Source organism: Anneissia japonica, unplaced genomic scaffold (genome assembly GCF_011630105.1).
Source record: "Anneissia japonica isolate Jap-2015-1 unplaced genomic scaffold, ASM1163010v1 scaffold724_len3256291_cov202, whole genome shotgun sequence".
Taxonomy (NCBI): Eukaryota; Metazoa; Echinodermata; class Crinoidea; order Comatulida; family Comatulidae; genus Anneissia; species Anneissia japonica.
Window position 1 is genome coordinate 271,476 of NW_022744966.1, and position 24,856 is coordinate 296,331.

A 24,856-nucleotide genomic window follows, 5' to 3' on the forward strand; every position below is an offset into this window, starting at 1 on the left:
TAATGCACAAAGTAGAGTCGTATACGTTGACATAATAGACATAAGATAATTTTTTATTTCGAAAATTTATCAAACAAAATCTGTGCAATTTGTGAAATCTGTACACTGTTATCAGTTTTGTGGTTATGTAGTGTATGTCCGTTGTGATACCTACTGGTATTAGCTAAGGTAAATAAATTGCACCCTCATTTACTTTGTCAATATTTAATGTTGCCTTGGAACATAAGTGAATATTATATTTGTAATAGGTGTGCATTAGGGCTTACTGCTTTTTTGGCCTGTGTACAATGTATGCTTGTAATGTAATTTGAGTATAAATACATACCTTCAAAGCCTATAAAAATAAATATCAATTAAAGAGCATTGAACATTTACATTTTTTAAAATTAAGTAGGCGTTTAACGCCTGTCAATATTAACACTAGACAGTGCATTGTAAATATTTTATTCATTAATTTTGAAGAATTTTAGAGTTTTATCTGCGTTCTCACTTTGTCGATAAGTTAGCTAGCAATGTCATCTATTAGGCTGTCTATTCATGCAAGGATGTTTGGCACTTATGGAACTTAAATGTCTAAAATTGTTCAGAATTACAATTGAACATTTAAATTTAAATGTAGAGTTGGACAGTAACTATCAATAAATGTGAGCAGTTTTATTTCCTTTAGAGTAATGTAATGTAATTTTGTTGTAGTGTTCAGTCAATCAATCAATGATTTGATTTAGTTTTTTGAAATTCCCATTGGAAATAGATCTAAGCAAGACCAACAAAAAAAGATAATTTATTGATCAATTTGTACAAACATTGTTTACTTGAAATAATGTTGTTAGTCCTTGATGCTAATAAAAGTAAAATGGCTGAGTGACTGGTTTGGCTTGTCTTTGCCACATATAGTAAACACAGTCTGGCATTATAGAACCTGCTAAAGCCCAGTAAATCAGTTATCACACTGGCTTACACACTGCTTGCATCTGGATTAACATTCACCATCGGTAGACTACTAATGAATAGATTGAATTATTGATAATGGGATCCTCTGCCCCGAGTCGATGACAATTGCCTTGCACAAGACTCATTGACATTTGACGTGTGTCGCTAAGAGTAGAATATTCAAATTAGCTAATAATATATTTGCAATAGCACATGTTCATTTTATGTGCATAACGGTAATACATATAATTAAAGCTCTTTAGGTCCATATACTTAGGATAGTTGCTATATATTATGTTATTCAGGCTCTTCAAAATTATTTTAATTATTTCATTTTTTTTTTTTAATTGTTTATCTTTTTATTATTGTATGGTTGCATTATACTGCACTACAATACAAATTCATTGACTTGACTTGACTTGTTAATGTGAGTAATAAATTGCCATAATTATTAACTTTTACATTATCATTTTCTGTTGATTTTTTTATTTTATATCTCAACTTTTTGTTTTCTCAATTTAGAGAGAACATCTGCAAAACCATGGATAAATACTACAAATACTCCAAGATTAGCCTCAAGACCCCAGCCTGCTGGAAGAAACCTGCAGAAACCTGCTTTTAACTCTAGTTATTTTGGGTCTCCGATATCTGTAAGTGGAAATAATGTAACATAGATTTAACACCATTTCACCTTGTTTCATGCATAACAATGTTTTGAAATTGTTGAAAATTATACGGTAAATTCTATATAACTCCTGCAATGGTAATCAAATAAAAATATAACCAATTTGTTGTGATTATAGGGGGTGGGGCAATACTGAATGAACGTGATTTTTTTATTCCAAATGTCAATTAATCAAAAGATAAACATTATTATTTAATTTTTTTATTTTTTGAATAACAAAAGTTATACACATGGCAGCAAATGTGGAAATTATTGCATTTACAGCCTTATGTAAATAATTTATAAAACATATACAAAATCTAAAAACTACATTAAGAATGAGCAAAATATAAATAATTGATAAAAAAAAATATCGAATTGTAAAATTACTACACTTAAAGATGTATATCCCTTGCTAATGTCAAAAAATCATAAGAAATAATTTTAAAATAAACTTGCTCATATTGCAGTAGTATACAATTTATTAACTTGTGCATATAAATTATTGAATTTAAAAAATGTGCACCCTGATTTTTAACCTAAAAAATTATAATAAAAAAAATTCAGTGACTGGAAGTGTTTCTATCATTTTTCGCTGTAAAGTGTGGGTAGACATTTTTTAAATGCACTAATTTCTATGTTCAAGTTGATAACTTATGTTACTTCAAAATGGGCAAGTTAATTTAAAAAAAAATATTTTTATGATTTTTTTTGGTATTTAGCATGGGACAATACATCTTTAATCAAAACATCTAAAATTTCATTGATTGCAACTCAGTACAATGCAATATAAAAATATTTCAAATATGAATTAACTATTCTAACATTGCTTGAATCAAAAGAATAATAAAATATGCAATGTCATGTAATGTAACATGATGATATTAATACATATATTATTTACATTTGAGCGAAAAATAAAGTATTGTATAATTATTAAATGATGTATTGTTTATGTGGCGTTGAGGGATATGAACTCTTTTTAATAATACATTAGTACAGAAGTCCCCAAGGACTGATACTGTTACCCGATAGTTGTTTAAATTTTCCACTGACTTACTTTTGCAAACAGGGTCGCGAGAGTCCAGCCGGGCCATTTGCTTCACCTTTCTACCCCGGAAGGACTACATACGGCGGGGCATCTGCTCAACGTCCAGCAACGTCCAGTAAAATCAATTCACCCTATCAGGTATGTAATCGAATGTAGGTATTAAGAACGACTGACTGCTAGATTGGACTTACGATTGCTGTCAGTCATCTAAATTATATTTTGTCACGATTGAGAATTTATCTCCCAATTCTTACAAAAAAGTGAACAATCACTTTCATTGCCTGAATTTTTTCACTGATTAAATTAATTTTGTCATCTAGTCCCATTTAATGAAACTGGGCAAACATCAACACTAAAGCACTGTCCACATTGTTAGATTTTATCAGACATTTTCAAAAACACGTGACATGCCTATATATGGTCATGCTGACTTCACATATATAGGCACATGATAACTATATATGGTCATACCATTTTTTGTCAAAGGAAATGTGATAGTGTGGGAAGAACTTTGTCAGTCTGCACAATGTTTGATCAGACTTGGTCAAAGGAAGAACAACATTATCCAATTTACAGCTCTTCCCACACTATCATATTTCCTTTGACAAAAAAAAAACTATTGTATGCCCATATATAGTCATGATGTGCCTATGTATGGTCATGATGAGATGTCATCATGACCATATTTAGGCATGTCACTTGTTTCTGTCTAATAAAAGTTGATAGTCTGAATAGGACTTTAGAATTTTGTCTGTCAGTCTCACAATGTTTGATCAGACTTGGTTAAAGGAAGAAGAGCGTTATCAAATTCCAGCAGACAAACAATTTATTTCATTAGACAGAACATACAAAATAAAGATATTGTGTGCTCAAATTGGGATTTATTGTGGCTAAGGCGTGATTGTTTTTTATACCTTGTTTATAGCAAACGTGCCACCCGCCAATAATGATGATTTTGAATAAAAATAAAATTTTATTTTTGGCCAATTAGCGCAGCCGCCTCACGAAAAAAGTTTATCTTTACCTTTATTAAGCCTGCTGCTGCCTTGAAATAAGAAACTTTGGGCGATCTGACGTCATCACAGCCGAAGCACATGTCTAGTGCAAAACACCCAATGAAAATGGACCAATTGGCGAGCAGGCAGGGTTTTGGGGGCTCGACCTGTTCTGTTTACAACTAGACTGCCGACCAGCAAGTGGCATTGCCCAACGAGGAATATGTGCTTGGAAAAACATAATCAGACCTAAAGAAATGCACGCAAACAATTTACACAGATAACTGGCCTGTACCCTTTCACACAGCGCCTTTGTTACCTCAATATTGCGGTAATCTTGCGCTTTGTGTCTGAAAGGGTCCTATAGAATGGCGTAATATTGGCGGTTTAAGTACTGTAAGATGTGTATAAGAGACAGCTGTTTACATTCACCAATAAACTTTATTTTTATTTTCCCCTCCCTTTCATTGGCAACATTATTTGCTAAATAAAACAAAATATTTTTTTATTTTTTTCCATTGACGATCTTAAAAAAAATAAGTTCGCAAAACAAGGTATAAAAAAAACTCTGGCCTAAAGTGCACATTACATTAATGGTTATTAGCAAAATATTTAAATATATTAATGAATTTTGAGGTCTCAAAATTCACCACAGACTGTCATTATGACATTAAGAACCATATTGTTTATTGCTATGACTAAGTAATGATATCAATTTCAATGATTATTTTGATCAATAACATTCTGTATAGGTGTATCATCCAATCAGAAGGCGATTGAAACCAAAGCAGGCTAGTAATGCAATGAACTCCAGCTTCGGTGTAACGAGTGCAGCTGCAAAACAAATACTGGAAACATTAGAGAAGATGTCAACACCACTGACAGATGCCAAGAAGATCCCTCTTTCACCCACAGCTTCTCCACTTGTCTTTAATGTGAGTTGAGATTAAAATTAAAGAGAATATAAATTGAATTTCGAATTCTGTGTTTATTAGTCAACTATTGTTATTATAAATAGGGTTTTATAAAATGCTTTTATTGAATTCATTAATTAAATAACCTCCTAATGTGATAGTAACACCAGTTTTGTAATATTTATTATAGCCACCTAAACGTGCAAGAACTGCCCTCAGACCCGGGCCACCTGTTGCACCGCGTCCAGTACCAACCACACACACAGAACCAAAAGTTAGAACACCGTAAGTAAGATTAATAATTGCTTTATGTTCGCAGTTTAGCTTTCGAGTTACTTATAGCTACAGGTCTCCCTCTAATTATGACCCCTCGAATGAAAGATCATCATCTCCAATGAAAGACCACTTTTCTGTCCTAAACCGCTGTCCCAAAAGTGGTCTGTAATTGGAGGGAGACCTGTAATTTATAATAAATGACGACGGTGTAAACGTATTAGTATTACAACACAGTCCTAAAACAGTGTACAGCAAAAATACTAATAATTGTGTTGCATTTCACCCTACAATCAGCGGTGGCGCCAGAAATTTGCCGACAAGGGGTCCGACGTGTCCGACAGAGGGGTCCGAACCAAGGCAACAACGAAGCCTCGGTCGACAGCCCGGAATAAAAAAAATCGCTGTTAGGGTTAATGGGGAGAGTTTTTATGGCTTAAGTTGGTCCTAAATGTGCTTTTAAACAACAATATTTTGGATTGGCAATCAAAATAGCGTTATTTTAACACTATTAAAGTGATTTCCCTCAAGCCTCAGAATCGATAGATTGAAGGCCAACTCTGACCGCGTCGTACGACGCAGCTTGACGCAATTCATTGGGGACATTCTTAAGCCGTCGTGAGATATATTAAACATGTTTAATATTCCACGACACGACTGCCGCCTACGTAAACCATCGCGTCTGAGTTTTACTCGCACAGATCCAATGCGACAACAAATCACGTTGCTGTCTGATTTTACCTTAAGAGAGTTGTCAAAGTACATCTCTACCTCAACTGTAGAGAGTCATGTAGTTTTTGTTAGCCACGATTGACAATTTTTCACTTTACCTGATTGCTCTTTCAGATATGGTGTTCCCAATAGTATACCTGCTACACCACCAACTACTTTAGTCTCCAGTGTTCCGAATACAGGATTTGGAGGAGGGGGAAAAATGAAATCTAAGAAGAAGTCTGCGGTACACTTCTCCAACAAAGATGATGATGAAAATGAAATGGTAAGCCTTCCACAGGTGGCTCCTTTTCAGTGTGTGTGGTGTCCCCTTTTTGAAGGAAACTCCTCGGCACCACACCCTCTCTCCCCCGCCCCCCCCAAAAAAGAGAAGGATAATACATTTTTCTGGTTGGCGATAAATGTCATACACCGTAATATGTACCATTCCTGAGTGGGAGGATGCTGGATGGTACATCAAATGTGTGAAGCAATGTTGGGTCAATGTTGTAATACTATGTGCAATTACAAAAACAACATACAAAAGTTACCGAAAACATTTAAAAGGTTAAGCCACTTACCCATTCACTCACTATAAAGCCCCTTTCAGATAGACGTTGCCGCAATATTGCAATAAGCATGCCGGCATAATAACTGGCCTGTACCCTTTCACACAGCGCCTTTGTTACCTCAATATTGCGGTAATCTTGCGCTTTGTGTCTGAAAGGGTCCTATAGAATGGCGTAATATTGGCGGTTTAAGTACTGTACAATAACGCACAGTTGTTTTCAACTTTAACCTTTTATGCATAAATGCACTCGTCTGCTTGATTGCCGCAATATCGAGTAGACGCTTTCGGACAGCAAGCCAGCAACCGTTACCGCAATTTTGCGGCAATATTATTAAGGTGCATGGTGGCCTAAAGTAAGCTGACATATTGGCGTATCAACCTTTCAGACAGAAACCCATGCTGGCGTGCTTACCGCAATATTGCGGTATTGCAGCTCTGTCTGAAAGGGGCTGTCTGAAATTTAAAAGAGAGCTAGGAACATGGAATTGCTATACATAGTTTGATTGATGACAAGCCAAATGCAAAAACATGCATTGCCTGTATGGCGGCCATATCTAAGGGCCTGTTTCTGCTGAGCAAAAAAAACGCGTTTTTAAATGGTTATTTAAAAAACTGTGTTTTTTCCCCAGTAGAAATTGGCCACAAAACAAAAATACGGTTAGGAATGCGTTCAAAAAATGCATGTTTTTACACGCATTCGTTATAGAGTTCGCGTTCAGAAAAACATGTTTTGTGGTAGACTTTTTAGCTGCAATACAATACTGTGTTTTTCAAGACTCGTCGGTGACCCAAATTGACCTCTTCGTTGGTTTGTTTGCTTGTCCGCAGGAAATTCGGGGCGAAGAAAAAAATTAAACCAATAGGATGATATGCTTGAAGATCATATCATACTTTCTTTAATACTTTCGCAGGGGGGGGGGTTGTTTAATTCTTTCGCAGCAAGCGCTCTAGCTCGCAGGAAGTAAGGTCAGCTCGTCATTTAAGCTCCGCCCACCTGCCAATGCTTGCATTATCATGTTTTTATTAGTTGCACTTTTCACTAGAAACGCGTTCAGCAGGAATTTAACCGTTCATATAAAACACATGTTTTTGGCGTTATTCAGCAGAAACAGCTGCCTCATTTATTATTAAATATAAATGTTGGAGGATTTTTGAAGAATATGATGTGAAAATAACATGAATTTAAGGTAGTACAGGCCCTACAAATGTTTCACTACCTGAGCGGTCGACTTGTAAGAGAGATGGTAAACATGCATGTCACGTTCTGTTGGTTAATGATTAAGGGATTTTCTTAATTCAAACTCACTGCTGCATGCTGTTTGTAGTACTTGTCTAATGCATGTCCACAGTATAGTAACAGCATACTAGTCTAGGGATTGACTCAAAAGCTCCGTTTTTTAAAGAAAATATTTCCAGTCACTTTTACAATGTTTCTTTTGCTATTAAAATTAGTAAAATTGTATCGCAAACTTACACGATTCACTTCTGTAATTGCGTAGCAGTTCTTTTATTTTGTGTAGCAATTTGCAAAGCGATACTGGCGAAATTAATCCCTGCTAATGAAAATGTTTAACTTAATAATGGTTGAAAACAATTATTTCAACATTTTTTCGTTATAACATAAATATATTGTGATTTTTTTTGGTTTTTTTTTACAGTTGGAAGAACTAGATTTACCTAACATGCCTTTGCCACTACCTAAAGGCAAAATGCCTTCTTTCAACTTAATAGCACCTTCCTCCTCCAAGACAAAAAGCCCCAAGCCAGTCATATCTACTCCCTCTACTGTGTCAAAGCCAGCTGTACCGCTCAATTTCCGCCCTTCAATATCCAAACCAGCGCCTCCTATTGCTTCGGAATCGGTGTCTGCAAAGGTAAGCCATGGCTTTATTGACTTTACCTTGCTATTTAGATGCGAAGCTTTGGTTCGGCTATCAAATTTTCATTGACTATAAACTGTTGTATGCCCATATGTAGTGATGATGTGCCTATGTATGGTCATGATGTGATGTCATCATCACCATATTTAGGCATGCCAATATGCCTTTGTCAAACAACATTTTTATAGAGTTGACAGCTTAATGGGGTGGATTTTGTGTTGCAGTGCTGTAAACATGTTACTGTTTCTAGAGACATGGCCACTGGTGACAGTTAAGTGTGAAATTATCGTGTTAAGTAAATAATAAGAACTTTCTCTGCCGATAACTTCTGAGCGTGCCATAGATACACCTGGCTGATGGAAAAGCCGGTTTCAACACAAAAACTAATGTATAGAAGTGTGCCATTGCAATGACTAACAACATGTGTAAATATTTGTTATTTGATCCCAAAGCTGTCCACTATCAAATTTTCTTTGACAAAAAAAACTGTTGTGTGTCCATATATACGCATTATGTTGCTATATATGGTCATGATGTGATGTTATCATGACAATATTTGGTCATGTCACACGTTTGTTTTTCGTCAAATCCAATTTGATAGTCTGGACAGTGTTTTACTCTAGATGCTAATATATTTAATGTGTTTCTTTGTGCTTTTTGCAGACATATACTTTCAGTGACCCTAAGGTAATCACAACTTTGAGTACATCTTCATCTACGTTGCCCATGCAGTTCTTGTTCTCAGCTCCAACGAGCTCAACATTAAAAAGAAAGGAGACGAAAAATGTGGAAGAGGAAGAAAGCACCGGAGGTGGCCTAAAACCAGCAAAGGAATTAAAAAAGGGAAGTTGTCTAGAATTTTTAGGAATTGGTAAGTAAAGTTTCTCTAATCATATCTTCTGTATTTTTGTGATTTTTTTTGTTGTTATCAAATGGCAATTTTGTTTGCAATGGCCTTTGCATGTGCGTCTGCGATGCTGACGTCATCAAATTCGTCGAAATTTTTGCATACACATAGTATTAGTCATGTAATTGTGCCCTTTATATTTTGAGTTCTTTTTAAGGAAAAGTCCTGAATCCGTTGTTTACTTATTGTTACAAATATTTTACAAAAATGGCTGCATAGTAACATCGGCTCTCACAGCTCGGCTCTCACACTTTCTTTCTTGTCATTTTCTTGATTTTGCTTTTAAATGAGGTGCATTATAACTAATTAACATTTTATGTTTTCAGTTCCTGGGAAAACAGGCACCGATGGTTCAGGAAATATCAAGAATACAGTAATTGGATTTGGAGATAAATTCAAAAAGCCAGGAACATGGAATTGCTCTACATGTTTACTTGATAACAAGCCAGATGCAAAAACATGCATTGCCTGTATGGCGGCCAAACCTAAGGCAAGCAATGGTTCAAACCGTATTGAACTTAAACAAGATTCAGTACAGACAAGCTCAATTGTTCCACAATCACTGGCCTCCAGTAAAACTTGTACGGCACATTTACAGAGTAGCAATCCGAATCAAACTAGTTCGCCTCAAATTGGCTTCGGAGATAAATTTAAGCCAGTGCCAGGCTCATGGAAATGTAATGTTTGTTTATTGAATAACAAACCCGAAAGGGACACTTGTATAGCATGTGCGGGCCCAAAGCCGCCTACGCAAAACTCTATCCAACCCAAGATTAGCTTAGCAGAACAATTTAAACTACAGAAAGGCTCATGGACTTGTGATGTATGCCTTGTAGTGAATAAGGAGGATTCAATAAAATGTGTTGCATGTACAGCGGCTAAGCCGGCAACAAAAAGTCAGCCGTCTAGCCTAGGAGTAAGCAATCCAGGAAGTGCAAAGCCTGCAGTGTCCATATCTTCCAACATGGATCTTAGTCACTTGAAACCCCCAGCAGATAACTGGACATGTTCGACTTGTCTCATTAGCAATAAGCCCTCTGTAAGCAAGTGTGTAGCTTGTAGTTCAGGCAAACCCTCTACAGATCAGGTAGGTTAAGTAGTTGATAGAAAAACTTACTGTTCAAATGAATTTGAATTATTGATAAAGTAGATAGAACTAACTGAGAGAACTAGTGATCGTCTAACATTGAATTAGTGATTATTTAACCTACTGATCAACATGTTGGGACTTGCTTGCATTATTTTGTGGTGTCCTTACATTATCAAAAATAAGCTCCCAGTGGTTGGCATGCGTCTACTGCAGACATGCCAACCACTCCGATTTTGGGTAGAAAAAAAATACGCTTTTTATGCATTTCGGACGGCTGAAATAAATAATGTATTTCTGGATAATAAAGTCCTTTGATTAGATAAGAACAAGACCAGTTAATTTCGTCCTGTAACAGCACTCTGAACTGTATACAAAAGTAATTCGCGCTCCACTGTTTACTGATTTTGAAAAACAGTTTTCATTGGCCAAATTGCTGTCAGTGTTGCGCTTTGAACTATATAGCGCTCTATGGTCTACTGATTTCATAACAACAGTTCAGTAAACCTCGAGTACCAAAATGGAGAGAAATTTAAAACTCTCATGGTTATATTTTACAATCCGATCACATTAGTATATATCTTAGGATTTAAATAATTTTTTTTGATTAATTGATTTAACATAGGCTATGTTCACACACACGGCGTAAGGCTGGCTTAAGCCTGGTGTAGCGTACGCCTTTGTGTGTGAACTAGACAGTGGCGTTGTTAAAGCCACTCACTACGCCACGTCCTTGGCGTTATTAACGCTACCTGCAGACCCCAGATTAGCTAACGCCACTGAGCTAACGCCAGTGATGCTTGAATGATTTGACCTCATTTCAAGAGATTGACTAATCACGATTATTGTACAATATATTAGCTACTTTGGTCTCTTTTCTGTGCTCTCTATAAATGAAATGGTAAAGGGGTTCCTTTTCTATTGCATTTTACTTAGTTATAATGTATATGATTTATTGATTGTGTTTTGTAAGATATTTTAACCATTTAGACTGTCTATTAAAACATGCAACATCAACAATGCTAGCTGAAAAATGTTCATTTAAAATACAATAATCATATAAGTTCAATTCGAACAATTCACAGATTTAAAAGTTTTCATGATGCACTGTTAATTTTACTACTGTTAACACGTACCGTACATTATTTAAAACTGAAAACTATTCCACTCCACATAGGCCTATATTACTGCTAGTTTAACGAACGCCGTTTGTGTGAACACTTTGGAATTTTAATCCGTGGACTAGCTTACGCCTGGCGTAAGCCACGCCAGTCTTACGCCGTGTGTGTGAACACAGCCATACACCTCACATTGCCAAAACTCCTCTAACAAGGTTTCAGACTCCTCTTGTTGGCCTTGTACGGTTGGCACGTCTGCTTGAGATAGGATTCTGTTTCAAGGAAACCTTGACAGTTGGACCTCTTGAAATTCTATACTCTTTGCTTTAGCTTATTATGATGCAAGGGTATCCCATAATTCCTTTCTTTAAACTCTCAAAACCAGATTTACTCTCAACCTAGTGAGACGATAGTCCTTGCGAGGTCAGTAGGCACAAAATGCAAAGCATATCTCTTTAATAATGACAATTTATTGCAATATGCACTATAATTACTTTTTCCAGAGGTCATTGTTTTTTTTTTAAATTTATATATTACAATACACAATGAACAGATAATTTATAACACATTGTTTGTACCAGCATAAATGATCAATAAACAAAAAAAACATCAGAACATAATAATTTAGGGTTTTCTTTTTAGACTTGTTCTAATACACTGGATCTGCCATCGTTAGCAAGAATAAAGAAGATAATGAAACAAGATAAGAATGTGAAGGTATGTATATTGAAGGTCAATCAACTTGTTTCTACTGTTTGTTTAGTCTTTTTTTTTATCTGTTTTAATATTTCTCTTGTTCTTGCATCTTTTATGACTGTATTTTATTGGAACTAAATAAATTTAAATCAAATCAAATCATGTATATATTCTTTTTTTCTCTCTTTCGTGGGATTCACACCAACGAAAAAGATTCACACAAAATTTTGTCTACTGTATTTTCATTTCACCTTAAATTTTACGGTACAATATAATGATACAAATAATGGCATCAATAATTTGATGATGATAACAATAAGAACCAATAGTTAAGGAAAGATTTTTCTAACAAATATTAAGAATAATCTATCTACTTAAAAAGTAAAATGTTCACATAAATCAGATAAATAATATTAAAAGCTAATCCAATAAATACATTTTTGCTTATAAATCTATCACTTTAAGTTGAGTACTTAAAACTATATTAAATATATTGTAAAGTACACAAGTTTCAGTCACCAGTAAAATAGTATTGGTATAAAAAAGTATTGGTATAAAACTAGAATTAGTTAATTTAGATTCGGTTATTGTTCTCTATTTTGTGGGGTAACCATCTGTTATTTCTCTCTTCTATAAATTTGATATAGCTTTTATAAGTAAAAATATATAAAATTCTAACTATACAAATGGAACAATAATCACAAATATGAAACCATTTATTTAGTACAAACAAGCTTGCATCAGAAATGAAATTAAAAAAGAAACTATTGAAAACCACTCTATACAGCAAATCTTGTTTAGTTAATTTATTGATTAATTAATATTGTATTTTCTACTCATTGTATGTGTATATCCTATAATATGTTTATCACATAAGGCATACATTTTAACATTAATTGCACTTTACATTTTTTTTTCTTTGATTATTGTGATGTTCTGGTGGTGGTGATGTCGTTTTATTTAAATCAGTAAATACTGCGGACAATCCATGCTTTTAATGGGAACTCTAAAAGAAGTATTTCTACATTTTGTGTATGTAATCTGAGTAACAAATTTTCCAAAGGACAATAGGATTTTAACTAAAACTCAAAACTTGTATTATCTGATTGTACTACGCTAAACCACCCAATAACAAACTCTATATTTTAGCAGTTTGTGACAACAAGGTCATTACTGATGATATTTTCTCAACAAAAACACTTAAATTAGAAATCTTAAGATTAATATGACATCTTAACCAATTCGAACTCTCTGAATTAAAAAAATATTGTCAAGCATTAATTCGGTTCGGATGCAGGATTACGTAATTTTGGATAATTTGAATGTCTGTATTATGTTTACGTATTACTATACTCTGTTGTAGATGATAAGTGCGGAAACAACCGTTCTCTTCTCCAAGGCAGTACAGTTATTCATAAGTAAGCTGTCGCTATTTGCCTGGCAACACACTCAAGATAGCAAGAGAAAAATTATACAAGTAGGTTGAATCACTATGATTCTCGCTAAAATATATGGTATTATTGGGATAATGATAAGGCATTCATTTTTTTATTTTTTTTTAATTTCCTCTTTCAGAAACTTGATGTAGAGATGGCAATATCGAAGAATAATAAGTTAAATTTTCTCAGTAACACTATTTCAAAAGATGAAATCAAATCAACAAAGGTAAGAATTAAGGTGTCTTTAATATCGATTTCTAGCATTTTGGCATTTTATTTATTTCTCGGTCTTGTTGATGTATCTTAAGTAGGGCACTTGCTGTGTTGTACGACAATCGTTACGAACGTCAGCCAACGAATCAAACTCCACTTCCGCGAGTGTTAGACGACGCATCAGTGTTTGCTGATTGTCGGTGGCAGCCTGAACGAATTGTTGATGCAGACCATACAGTAGTTGATATTTAACAGTGTTTGCATAGCAACATTGGCCATACCCCTTTATGGATCTTGTATATCTTGCAAATAAATGTACATCTTTTTTTTTTTTTTATCTAATTGTATTGGTAGAATAAGCAAAGTTCAATCACGTTACAAGAGCAGTTTGCCCCTCCATCAGAGACCTGGTCCTGTAATACATGCCTTATCCGAAACAAATCTGAAGATGTTAAATGTGTTGCATGTGGTTCTGCAAAACCAGGAAGCAAGGTAATTAATGTCCTCAACTTGCTCTGCAAAGCTCTATCTACAGGATCAAAATTTATGTGACGAAAGCCTGCGGCATGCCCAAATATGGTCATGATGACATCACATCATTACGATACTGTATATAGGCATGTCGTGGCTATACAGTATACAGGGATGCAGCAGTCTTTTGTCAAATATAATTTGATTGTTTGTAAGGACTTTACTACCAGTCCACACTGTCAATGACTGACATCAATCTGTCCCATGTAAGGACATGTCATATACCCATATATATGGACAAGTCATATACCCATATATGAACAATGATATGTGTCAAAGACAAGCCAAACCAGTCACCAAAATCAATTGTTAGCTGTTAATACAGGGTTAAACAGTAAAATCCAGAGCTATGAAACGTTAATAGAATCCTTTAAATCCGACGTTACCTTATGAAGTTACAAGCGTTTTAAGTATACAGCTGTTTAAGGAACAGTATTTGAGAAATTACCTTCAAAGTTTATGATTTTGGGCATTTCTCAGACAGGAACCATCAAATTGTTGAAAATTGTTGTTTTAACATTAAAAATGAGGAAAATAACAGCATAGCATGATGTATTGTTATACAAAGGTTAGTTTAGTGCAATGAACTAGACTTTAAAAAAGTGTCATCCCAGCATGTTTTGGCCATTATCTCTGAAACACAATTTGCGACGAGTGACTGGTTTGGCTGGTCTTTGCAACATGTAAGGCTTGCCATCCCGAAACCAGTGTAGTGTCACTGATTGTTAAACAGTAATTAGCATATAAATGTGTCAGTATTGTACACTTTATTACAGAGAAACTGTAATACAGTAGAAACTTTCAATTACGAATCCCGATTTAACAAACGTAAAATTAAGGTCATAACATCATAAAATGTGAAGTGAAAAATCAAAAATCAAAGAAAAAAAAAAAAAAAATCTGCTCGAATTGTAACTGTTATTAGCATACATACAACACAACACACCATACTATACAGTACTATGTAATTCTCAAGTAAAGGAAGCCCTCTAACAGGCCTTCAAATTCACTGTTTATTATGGCTTCACACATGTGCATGCGACAAATTTTACTTCTTTTTAATCATCGTTTTCAGCTTTAAAAGTTAACATAGTGCTTGATTGTTTTGTTGAATAATTAATATATATAATAAACAAGTATCTATGGAAGTTGTGTTGTAGTAAATTCCATAATCTAGGTATTTAAGCAGGTAAAAACGTCCGATTAAAAACATATTTGTGTAAGGCCTAGAGTGAGATCAGAATGCTTAGAAACTGCCTACTGTAGGCCTAGGCCAAGTTTATGCCAGTGTAAGTAGTACCAGTGCAAATATATAGAAATAAGGGTCAACCCCAATTTTATGAATACCAGTAAATGACCTATCATCTTATAATGTGAAGAATGTGAATATATTTAAAAAAATAAATTTTCATTTTTGCTTCTGGTCATTGGTGCTGGTTTTTGGGATGGCAAGCCTCGTATAGGATATGTACAGAAGGAAATTTTTAATTTGAAAACCATGAGAAGTTTTGGATTTTCTGTAACTGTTGACACCTCTCTTTCTCTCCTCTTCAGCCGGAAACTAAGGCAATTATTGGTTTTGGAGACAAGTTCAAACCGGCACCTGGATCATGGACTTGCGACACATGTCTGATACAGAATCAGAAGTCGTCAAGTAAATGCGCAGCATGTGAGGCTGTTCAGCCTGGCTGTGAACCCTTACTCAAGGCTCCTCCTGGTAAAGAAAACATTTTTTTATTTGAAGCCTAACGTTGAGTGTAACCTTATTTTCATAAGTTAAATTTTAAAAATATATATAAAATGTTACCTTCATCATCTGGTAAATTGTATATAGTTTGTCTTGTTAGCCCCTATCGCACTGGACTTAATTTGGTCAAATTAACCGAGTCACTGGCTAAATTGACCAAAAAAATCCGAATGTGCAACACGGTTAAAAAACTAACAAACTAGCGCCTCAATAATATTTTTTATACACAAAGGTTAAATCTTGGTAAAACTGGTAAAACTAACCGCGTGAATAATCCAAGTGCAAACAATGGTGAAATGTACCCATGACTTTGGTTAAAGTTACCCTGGTTAAATTTACCATTTTTTAAATCCAGTGCGAACAAGGCTTTTGTATCATATATTATTCCTGGTAATGATGCTTGTAAATTTTTGGAGGTTATTCATCACCTAAATTATATAAATAATTGTGGGACGATGCAAAACATTTATTCTTTAAATACTATACTAATTGTTTACTTTTTTAAAATTATTCTCAGCATCAGTTTTTAAGTTTGGAGGGAATTTAAACCAGTCATCTTCCACCGAAAAGTCTTCATCCACTTTTAAATTTGGAGGCACAGCTCCGCCATCTTCAGGTGGTTTCACTTTTGGTGGTAGTGAACAATCAAAACCCCCCACCGGTGGGGGCTTCACGTTTGGCAAACCATTGTCAGTGAGTAATACGAACACAAGTAGTGCAATTAGTATCAGTGAAACTTCCTCCAAGACAAACGATATGGTTAAACAAGAACAGAAAATCTCTGAAAAACCCACTTTTCAATTCAGAAAGCCAAGTAGCTCTGAAAAACCGGAATCGCAAAACTCCAGCACATTTTCTTTTGGACAAACTTCTGAGAAGGCTACAGCTGCAGCTACCATTGGCGGCTTCAGCTTTGGTGGACAGAGTTCGACAACAAACTCGACAGAGAAGCCAGTGAACAGTATGTTTAATAATACTGGCGAGAGTCAGGGATCGTCGAGTGGAGGATTTAGATTTGGAAATGTAGTTACCACTGCTGCAAAAACTAACAGTAGTAGTAGTGATAGTACTACATTTGTATTTGGTGCTAAAAGCAGTCAAACAAACGCTCTCACAAATAGTGACGGACCTCTATTGGGAAATGGCTCTGAAAACAACCTAAAGAAAGAAACATCTTCATCTTCTTCTTCATCGGCATTCCAACTTTCTACAGGGTCCGCCAGCACAGGATTCTCATTTGGTTCCAAAAACTCTTCTGTAACGGAGAGTAAAGATTCTGGGTCTGTCTTTGGTTCCACGAATACTTTAGTCCATGCTGGAAATGCTGTGCTTAACAATATTGATGTAAATAAACCTGCCTCTGGAGTTACTTTCCAGTTCGGAGCAGCATCATCGACAACCACAGAGACGAAAACTCCCTCAACATTTGTATTCTCAGGACAAGCAAAGGAGTCTTGTGGTAAATACATTGTGTATTATTATTTTTAGATTTATTAGTGTTCAGTAAACTTTATTTTGGAAGGTTGTAAGAAGAGGGCTGAAAAATTCTATAAAAATTTCATTTTCTCGGCAAAATGGTTCTACCAAAAGTATCCATTGTGTATTGTCTTCTTAGCCAGGCATTCACTTAATTTTACGACGAATCCAACCTGTGAGCGCTAGACAGTGCGATGCCGGAATGGATCGTCATTAAAAACGATGTGTTGCGTGTGCACCATTGTGCTGCGTCCTCCATAGAATTGTGTCAGCCAACGACCATCAGGCACAGTGAAAACCCTGCTTAAAGTGTGATGAATGCTTGTATTGTTTCATGGCTCCTTTAAGTAATGGTTTATTTTAAAACTGAGTGTGTTCTTTTAGGTACAGGAGGCCCGCCAGCAAAAGTAGGTGGGTTTAATTTTGGTAGCACAAGCAACAAGAACACGCAAGAGCCAGCAAAGTCTACCAATCCCAGCTCTCGACCTATGTTCACTTTCGGTGCCAAGCCTGCAGCAGAACCGCCCACGTTCAAGTTCGGTCAAAATAGTAATCCGAATCCACCAGCATTTGGAGGTAAATTCTAACAATTTTTCTGAATAGAACATCTTCATAGATTAAGAAGTGTGACTAATTTTTGTACTTGTGTACTTCTTTGTATTTGCTATTTTGTATTTTTGTGGAAGAAAATAAATGTTTTGTTGAATTGAATTGAATTGAAAAAAATCTATACAGTACTAAGTAACTTCTCCAATTCAAACTTTCCAATTACGAAGTCTTGATTTTAGAAACTTCATTTGTGGTGGTGATGTCATTACAGTATTTTTTAACTAAAAAAACACTTAAAATTGTATTAAAAAGTCTTCATATATAATATAAAATGTTACATTAGCCAAGAAAGAAAATGTGGAAACCAATAAATTGACATAAAACTTCCTTTAAATCAAGAAACATCAATCATTTTCAGCTGAGATATATTCCATTTAGGAGCTGTGCATACTTGGTCAGGCAGATGCTGTACAATAGGAATAGAGAATCTCACTTTTTGTTCATGAGTGGCGCTATTCTAATTGCTAAAACTAGTGTGGTAAACTAGTTCAAGGTCGTTGTAAAGAGAATGATAAGTCTTTTCACTATTAATGGTCATGTTGTCATTAGGAAATCACTTAAAATGAGCACATTAAAGTACAGATAATTTTGGCTCCTGTACAGTTTGTCTGGAGGTGTAATTTTTGTTTTCTTTCGCAATTTTTTTTTTTATGGTAAACCAAATGTACTTTTGAAATGCCACATATAAAGTTTTAATTAATTTTAAAATGTGACTGGCTCTGGCAAAACTAGAATCAGAATTATGAACATTTTCAGGTTTCTGCATTTTATAAAATATCATACATTAATCTAACTGAAAAGTATAGTAAACTTAACTTATAAAAAAAAATACAAATCCTCGTATTAAGCTATTGATTTTGGAATCTTTGAAAGCTGTTTCTCAATACTCAACCAATGTCCATCAAATAAACACTGTTTTAAAAACAGTTTTTCAATACAGTAGAACCCCTCATTTACAAACCCCGATTTTAGGAATTCTCGATTTTACGAATGTAAAATCATGTCATTGTTGTCAAAAATAAAATTCCTATTTCATGTACAAAACACACACGGCGTGTCAAGAATTAATCGTTAGGCACGTGCTAAAGTTTATTCACTCAGTCGGTTTGCTGTACACTATCAGGGATCTCTACTACAATACAAAACATACATAGTGCGCTTTGAATACACCGACATTCAACACGACGATCATACTTCATGTCTGTGTTTCATCTGCCATTTCATTGTTTTCCCCAAAAAATAAGACACTGACACCTACATTTTCTTTTTAACTTTATTATTCATTCATTATTATTATTCCCGTACGTAAATGAGGGGTTCTGCTGTACTCAACTTTGAATTTTTCCTACAAACGGCTCGTTTCTCCAGAGCCATTCACAAATGTCACTGGTTTGGCTTATTTAAGGACCTCTCTGCTCTGTAGCAAATTCCACTAATGATGATTGGAGTTCTGGTTAATGAAAAACAAATTTCAAGAAACCTAGTAAGGGAGCATCTTAACCCACAGTTCCACATGTATAACAACTGTAACCTTTCCTCCTTCAGGGTTTGGTGCTGCGACTAATTCAGCGTCACAAGGAATTGGCAACAGCGTCAATTCCTCCAGCAGTGGTTTTAATTTTAGTTCTGGATCTGGTAGTAACAGCAGCGGAAGCAGTGGCGGCGGCGGCTTCAACTTTAGTGCCTCCAGTAAATCCTTCAACAGCGAGGCCGCACCAAAGTTTGGAGTTACATCATCAACACCAAATTTTGGTGCTTCTGTGAATCCGGTTGCTCCGGTACCACGTTTTGGTGGCCAGAATAATTCTACGATTGGAGGAAGCGGCTTTGGTGTTGGAAGTAGTAATTTAGGGTCTTTTGGTGGCGCAGGTACAAACAATACACTGGCACCAGCATTTGGTAGCACAGCCCCACAAACCAATGGACCTGGTGGTATGTTTAAATCAAATTTGTCGACTGAATTGAAATGTTACGGCATTGCATTGAAATATTAATAAAAGATATTTTATTGGTATTATGACAAATATTGTTTTTTTTTTCCCTCTGTCTCTCTAGGGTTCCAATTCAATAGTAATTCAAATAGTAATAGTAATACCTCCTTCCAGTTTGGGCAGCAAAGTAATTCTTCAGTTTTCCAATTTGGAGCCAAGAATTCTGAACCCGCACCACCCCCTAGCAGTAGTGGCTTCACTTTTGGCTCAACGCCAGCGGTCCAGCCAAATAATTTTGGCAGTTTTGGCAGCTCTGGAAACGACAGTATGCCTTTCCAATCGAAGTAAGTAAAATTAGGAAAAGTGGAATTGAAATGAAATCTGAATGTTATTCATGTTATTTTATTTCACAATGCACTTTTTAATTTCATAGTAATGGCAGTGCATGTTTCAGTTATAAAGATGTTTAACTTTACTTTATAAATGTTTGTATTTATACAGTATATTGCTGTCTTATGTTCATTATCTAAGATTTTGCACTCTGCTTAAATTAACTAAAGAAACTAAATCATGTAACTATTTTAACTTATGTTTTTAGGAGAGCAGATAATGTAATAGTAATAATAATGATAATATGTTTAGACTTGTATATATTGGATCAAGCACATATGGAACACATGCTTAGCTCCCTGGAGGATGTTGCAGCTGTAATTAGCGCATATTTTGTTTGAGCCTACAAGGTACCCACTTGTACTCCTGGGTGCCTCCTTGCGTAAGGACACAAGCGAAATGCACAGCGAGGGATTGAACATCCGACCCTTAAGATTGAGCAGCAGAACTGCAATCGCTGCTCCAAACTGCTTCTACGTCAAATCGCTCCTACAGATAAATAAACCATTTAGTGTTGACAAATTTCATTATCTGTTTCCTACTTAACTTTCTGAAAAACCTGCAGTGTTAGTAATTCCCATCAACAATTAAATTTAATCATCTTTTATTCTATTTGGAGAATAGCTTCAGTTAAACAACACATTAGTTTGACAATATATTTGCTTTTATACTTTCTGATAGTTGTTAACATTTGTTTGGGGTTTTTTTGTTATAGTGCAGGGTCAAATGACAATCCATTTAATGCAGTCGTCAGTGGGTCAAGCAACCCCCAAGGAAGGAGAATAATAAAGAAAGCCCAAAGAAGAATAAAAAAAACGTAACCTGGTAAGTAGAGGACTGACCTTTCATTCTTGGGTCTCAATCTCAATCTGGTCATTTATATAGCGCTGTACTGATTAGGGACAACGGCTTGGGCGAGTGAAAGCAATCAAAAAGCTCCCTTTCCTGAGTAATGTAGAGTAGTCCTTTAGTTTTTTCCAGTCTGGATGTGGCAAGCATTTTGATGAATGGATATTATAAATACATTATAAAAACATTTACACTATTATTATTAATTGAGCTAATGATTTATTTGCCTTCAGATATATAAAAATACTTTTTTTCTCCTTTTTTCAGTTTAAACATTAAATAAAGAATCTATACTGTTCTGGAATATGATTTTGTGTGATGTGCATATGGCAAGCTATTGTGGATGGTCGCATGGTCTATATTGGTGGATTTTTTTCTGGCGCCTGCCTACTAACAGACAAACGTCGATCATCTAGCTACCAACTTAAACCAGCTCCTTAAAGTAATGTTGAACAATCAACCTAGTATAGATGCTGTACTTGGAACCTACAAAACCTAGCTACAGCCAGTCTAGCTACCTACACCACTACTAAGTTTAGCTGCCTACAACCCTAACTAGCAGAAAATGTTGCTGTCTACGAGCCTAGCTAACAGTTGGTGTACCTGCCTACAAGCTTGGCTACTAAATCACAGGCTATCATGCTGGCCAGTGTTGTACGATATTTGTATAGAAACTATTTGCAGGTCATGCTCAATGAACTTCAGTGTGTATTAGCAGCCTACAATATGAGGAACTACGCTAGTATCTGGCTGCTGATATTTTATACGGTAGAGGTTTCAGGAAACTATATTATCTAGCTAGCATAGCCAGTGATGTATGATATTTATATAGACTCATTTTCAAACATCAGAAATGCTGGGCATACAATGTTCAGTAGACTTTCTACTCAGTTTTACTTTTGGTGTTATAACCATGCTGACAAGTAGAAGCTCACACTTCCGTTGTGATGGGTAGCCGCTTTTATGAGCCTCACTAAGTGATACGTCTACCGTAAATCCTCAAATAAGCGCTGCACCAAACCTTTAGGTAAACAATCCACTCTGGTGTCAACCCATCTTCTAATTAAGCCAAAAAACAACTTAAAATTCTCCAAAGAGAAATGTGAAATACTGTTTTTAAAAGCATTACAATATCTATTAGTGGAACATGTGTGATATTGGACTTAGTATGTGGGCTTAATCCGAGTCAATATGGTAATAACACTGTGATACAAGTTTATATATTGGTATCAAACTCTATTTACTTTGAATTTCACCCGAAATTTGTATTTAAGTATTTTATTACCCATAATAATTTGTGCTGAATTTATTTCCTCCTTTTTTATATTTAGTTTACAATTGCTATTTGGAAGTTTACAATTTCAGTTAATGAATTTGAAATAATTATGCTGTAATCTGTTAAAATTTAAATTCCTTACCCCTAGTGTTAAATTGGTCTCTCTTGTCAGCATTTTAACACACTATTTATGTGTGCTTTATGTTAAGATCTGGTGGAAAGTTTGATTTTATTTTTCATGCAAGGTTATTTTTAACAGTATTTGTTTTGGGAAAACTACTTAGTTACAAACACAAACAAGTATAAAGAGAGCCACCAATAACTTGAGGCGTTTAGTAATGAATCATTTGCAATATAAGTCGGCAAATTGGGATGTAGAAAAGATTACTGTATTCCAGTTGATACAAACGGGTACAAATATTCATGTTTTACAGATTCTGCCATTGTTAAGCTATCTCCCTTCCCCTTTTAAAATTGTATATTTTAACTATGTTGGTATCTGGTTAACGATGCTGAGTATGTATATATTTGCTCTGTTTATACAGTTTATTATCTTGGATCTTCTGAAAATACACACCATTCTTTACTTTTATTTAAAAATCCCTGCCTATATCTAAGTGTGTATGCTTAAGATGTATTGCCAAATAGAATGCAGACTATGTTAAACATATACATCATGAGGTTAGAAAAATGTTTCAAATAATTACCTCCATAAATTGAACGATTCTCTCCTGATTGGGGTGGTTCTAATATTATACTGGTTGGCTCAGGCCGTGTGTGTATTTTCTGAAGTTCTATTCAAAGTAGTTTGGGAACCAGAGAAAATTGGATAGTAAAAACTGATTTGCATTGAAATTGTTGAATGTAATATTTTAAATGATTAATACAAATCTTTCTTTGAAGTCCTGTTTTGTATGTACAGTTTTCTGATATGTTAGGTTTTCTCATTCTGTGTTTTCATAGATCATTTGAACCATCCAATGTTTACTATTTGCTGTACTGCAATACTTGCATTTTTACTGTACAAATTCAATACTGATTTTTTTTCTTTACTAGATAAATTTATAAATATTCAAATCAATTGTCAAGCAAGCAAGGAACACCTTGTTTAATGAATTATCAGTAACAAGAATTTACAATTAATAAGCATGTTTTCTTTTTCAAAACTAAATAACTAAGGCACCAAAAATACTGTAGCGTTATTTTAATTAATGTTGCAAGAATTTACACCGAATCAACAAATTTATAAAGGCCAGTTCTATTAAAAGTTTTATTAATACATGAATTTAATCAGAATTTGTAGGTTTAAAGATAATCTAATGGTGCAGTTTTTTTTTTCATATGAATGGAAATTGTTTTTAGTATTTTTATCTTGTAACATCGCGACTACACAAATACCAGTAAAGCCAAACAATTTTGATGTTAATTATGTTTTTCATGTAATTTATAGATGTTTATTGATTTGTATAGCTTGCTTCCAGTATGAATCCAACATACAAAATGTGACGGAAAAAGAAACAAGACAAGAGATGAGTTACTTAAAATGCAATACTTTCGTCGGTGAACGTAGTGTTAGGGAACAGTTTATCCAGATGTGGAGTATACATTTCTGCAATTGTATATAAAGCATCGGAGACCGTATCTTATGTAAACGTTTATTTTCATTTTTTATGTTTTCCTTGTATATAGCTAATAAAAGTGTGTAATCTTAAATAGAGAGTACATCTCACATTTAGACCTTCCCACCTTGAAATGGCATTGAATCAAATTTTGGTCAAAAAAAAAATGAAAAAAGTTATTCATGATCGTTTAGGGAAGAGAAAAGTTAGGAAATAAATTGTATAAAAAAACTTTATTTTTATGTTACTATATAGAATATTTGAGCCAATTTAGTGACGGTGGGAAATAAAAAGTGAGATGTGCTATTTGTCTATAAATGCATGCAAATGAGCAAATTAATATGCAAATGAGATGATGATTGTATAAACCATGTCAAAAAAAACTGATGCCTTCTGTGTGTGTGAGTGAGAGGAAAAAAAATGTTGGAACAAAAAAGTTTAAATAGTAATATTTTAGTGTATTAAAATAAGCCCCATATGAGGGTTAGGTCGTGAGTATTGTAATATTGGGCCCAGTTTTGTAATTTTTGGTACTTAAAAGAGTATGAAGAACAGAAGTCGCTGTGTTTTTTGATGTGGTGCTACATAAGGTGTATATGTATGATCCAGTGCTGTTATTGAAAGGGACACGAATCTAGTTTAGTTTAGCATTATTTAGTTGCATTCAATGGAGGAGGATGTTCATATGTTTTGGTTGGTGAATAAATATCAAAATATAGACAACTGAAATAATTGTTTGTGCATTTTTCAGTCTTTGTATTAATACTGTATAATCCGTTTAGCTAGATATACTGTCAAGGCCACCAAAAGGGGCACTGGATGATGGGGAAGCATGGGCAGAGTTCCAATAATGGGAGTCGGAGGCTGGCAAAGGCCACATTCCCCGGTGGTATCCAAGGGCAAAGTTTGGGGGCTACTCCTCAAAAGCTGCTAGTCTGGTTGTAAAACTGCTGAAATGAACTTTAGCGGGAAAAAGTAA

At 34.8% G+C, this 24,856-nt stretch overlaps 1 protein-coding gene across 5 annotated transcripts in view; it reads left to right on the forward strand.

Annotated features, from left to right (window-relative positions):
* The window catches only part of LOC117119864 (nuclear pore complex protein Nup153-like), a 41,380-nt gene extending 16,774 nt beyond the window's left edge, over positions 1-24,606 (forward strand). Inside the window, exons 4-22 of one of the 5 annotated variants that reach the window (XM_033264845.1) lie at positions 1,453-1,580; positions 2,667-2,783; positions 4,393-4,575; positions 4,745-4,839; positions 5,674-5,824; positions 7,768-7,983; positions 8,653-8,860; positions 9,223-9,983; positions 11,744-11,818; positions 13,161-13,274; positions 13,373-13,462; positions 13,804-13,941; positions 15,535-15,697; positions 16,245-17,186; positions 17,588-17,779; positions 19,358-19,744; positions 19,868-20,087; positions 20,849-20,958; positions 21,250-24,606. In XM_033264845.1, the coding sequence (XP_033120736.1) occupies positions 1,453-1,580; positions 2,667-2,783; positions 4,393-4,575; positions 4,745-4,839; positions 5,674-5,824; positions 7,768-7,983; positions 8,653-8,860; positions 9,223-9,983; positions 11,744-11,818; positions 13,161-13,274; positions 13,373-13,462; positions 13,804-13,941; positions 15,535-15,697; positions 16,245-17,186; positions 17,588-17,779; positions 19,358-19,744; positions 19,868-20,087; positions 20,849-20,954 (4,286 nt within the window). In that variant the 3' untranslated portion in view covers positions 20,955-20,958; positions 21,250-24,606. The remainder of the gene's footprint in view (positions 1-1,452; positions 1,581-2,666; positions 2,784-4,392; positions 4,576-4,744; positions 4,840-5,673; positions 5,825-7,767; positions 7,984-8,652; positions 8,861-9,222; positions 9,984-11,743; positions 11,819-13,160; positions 13,275-13,372; positions 13,463-13,803; positions 13,942-15,534; positions 15,698-16,244; positions 17,187-17,587; positions 17,780-19,357; positions 19,745-19,867; positions 20,088-20,848; positions 20,959-21,249) is intronic. The other 4 variants (XM_033264846.1, XM_033264847.1, XM_033264848.1 and 1 more) reach the window with 4 other exon arrangements.
* The last annotated feature ends 250 nt before the right edge of the window (positions 24,607-24,856 follow it).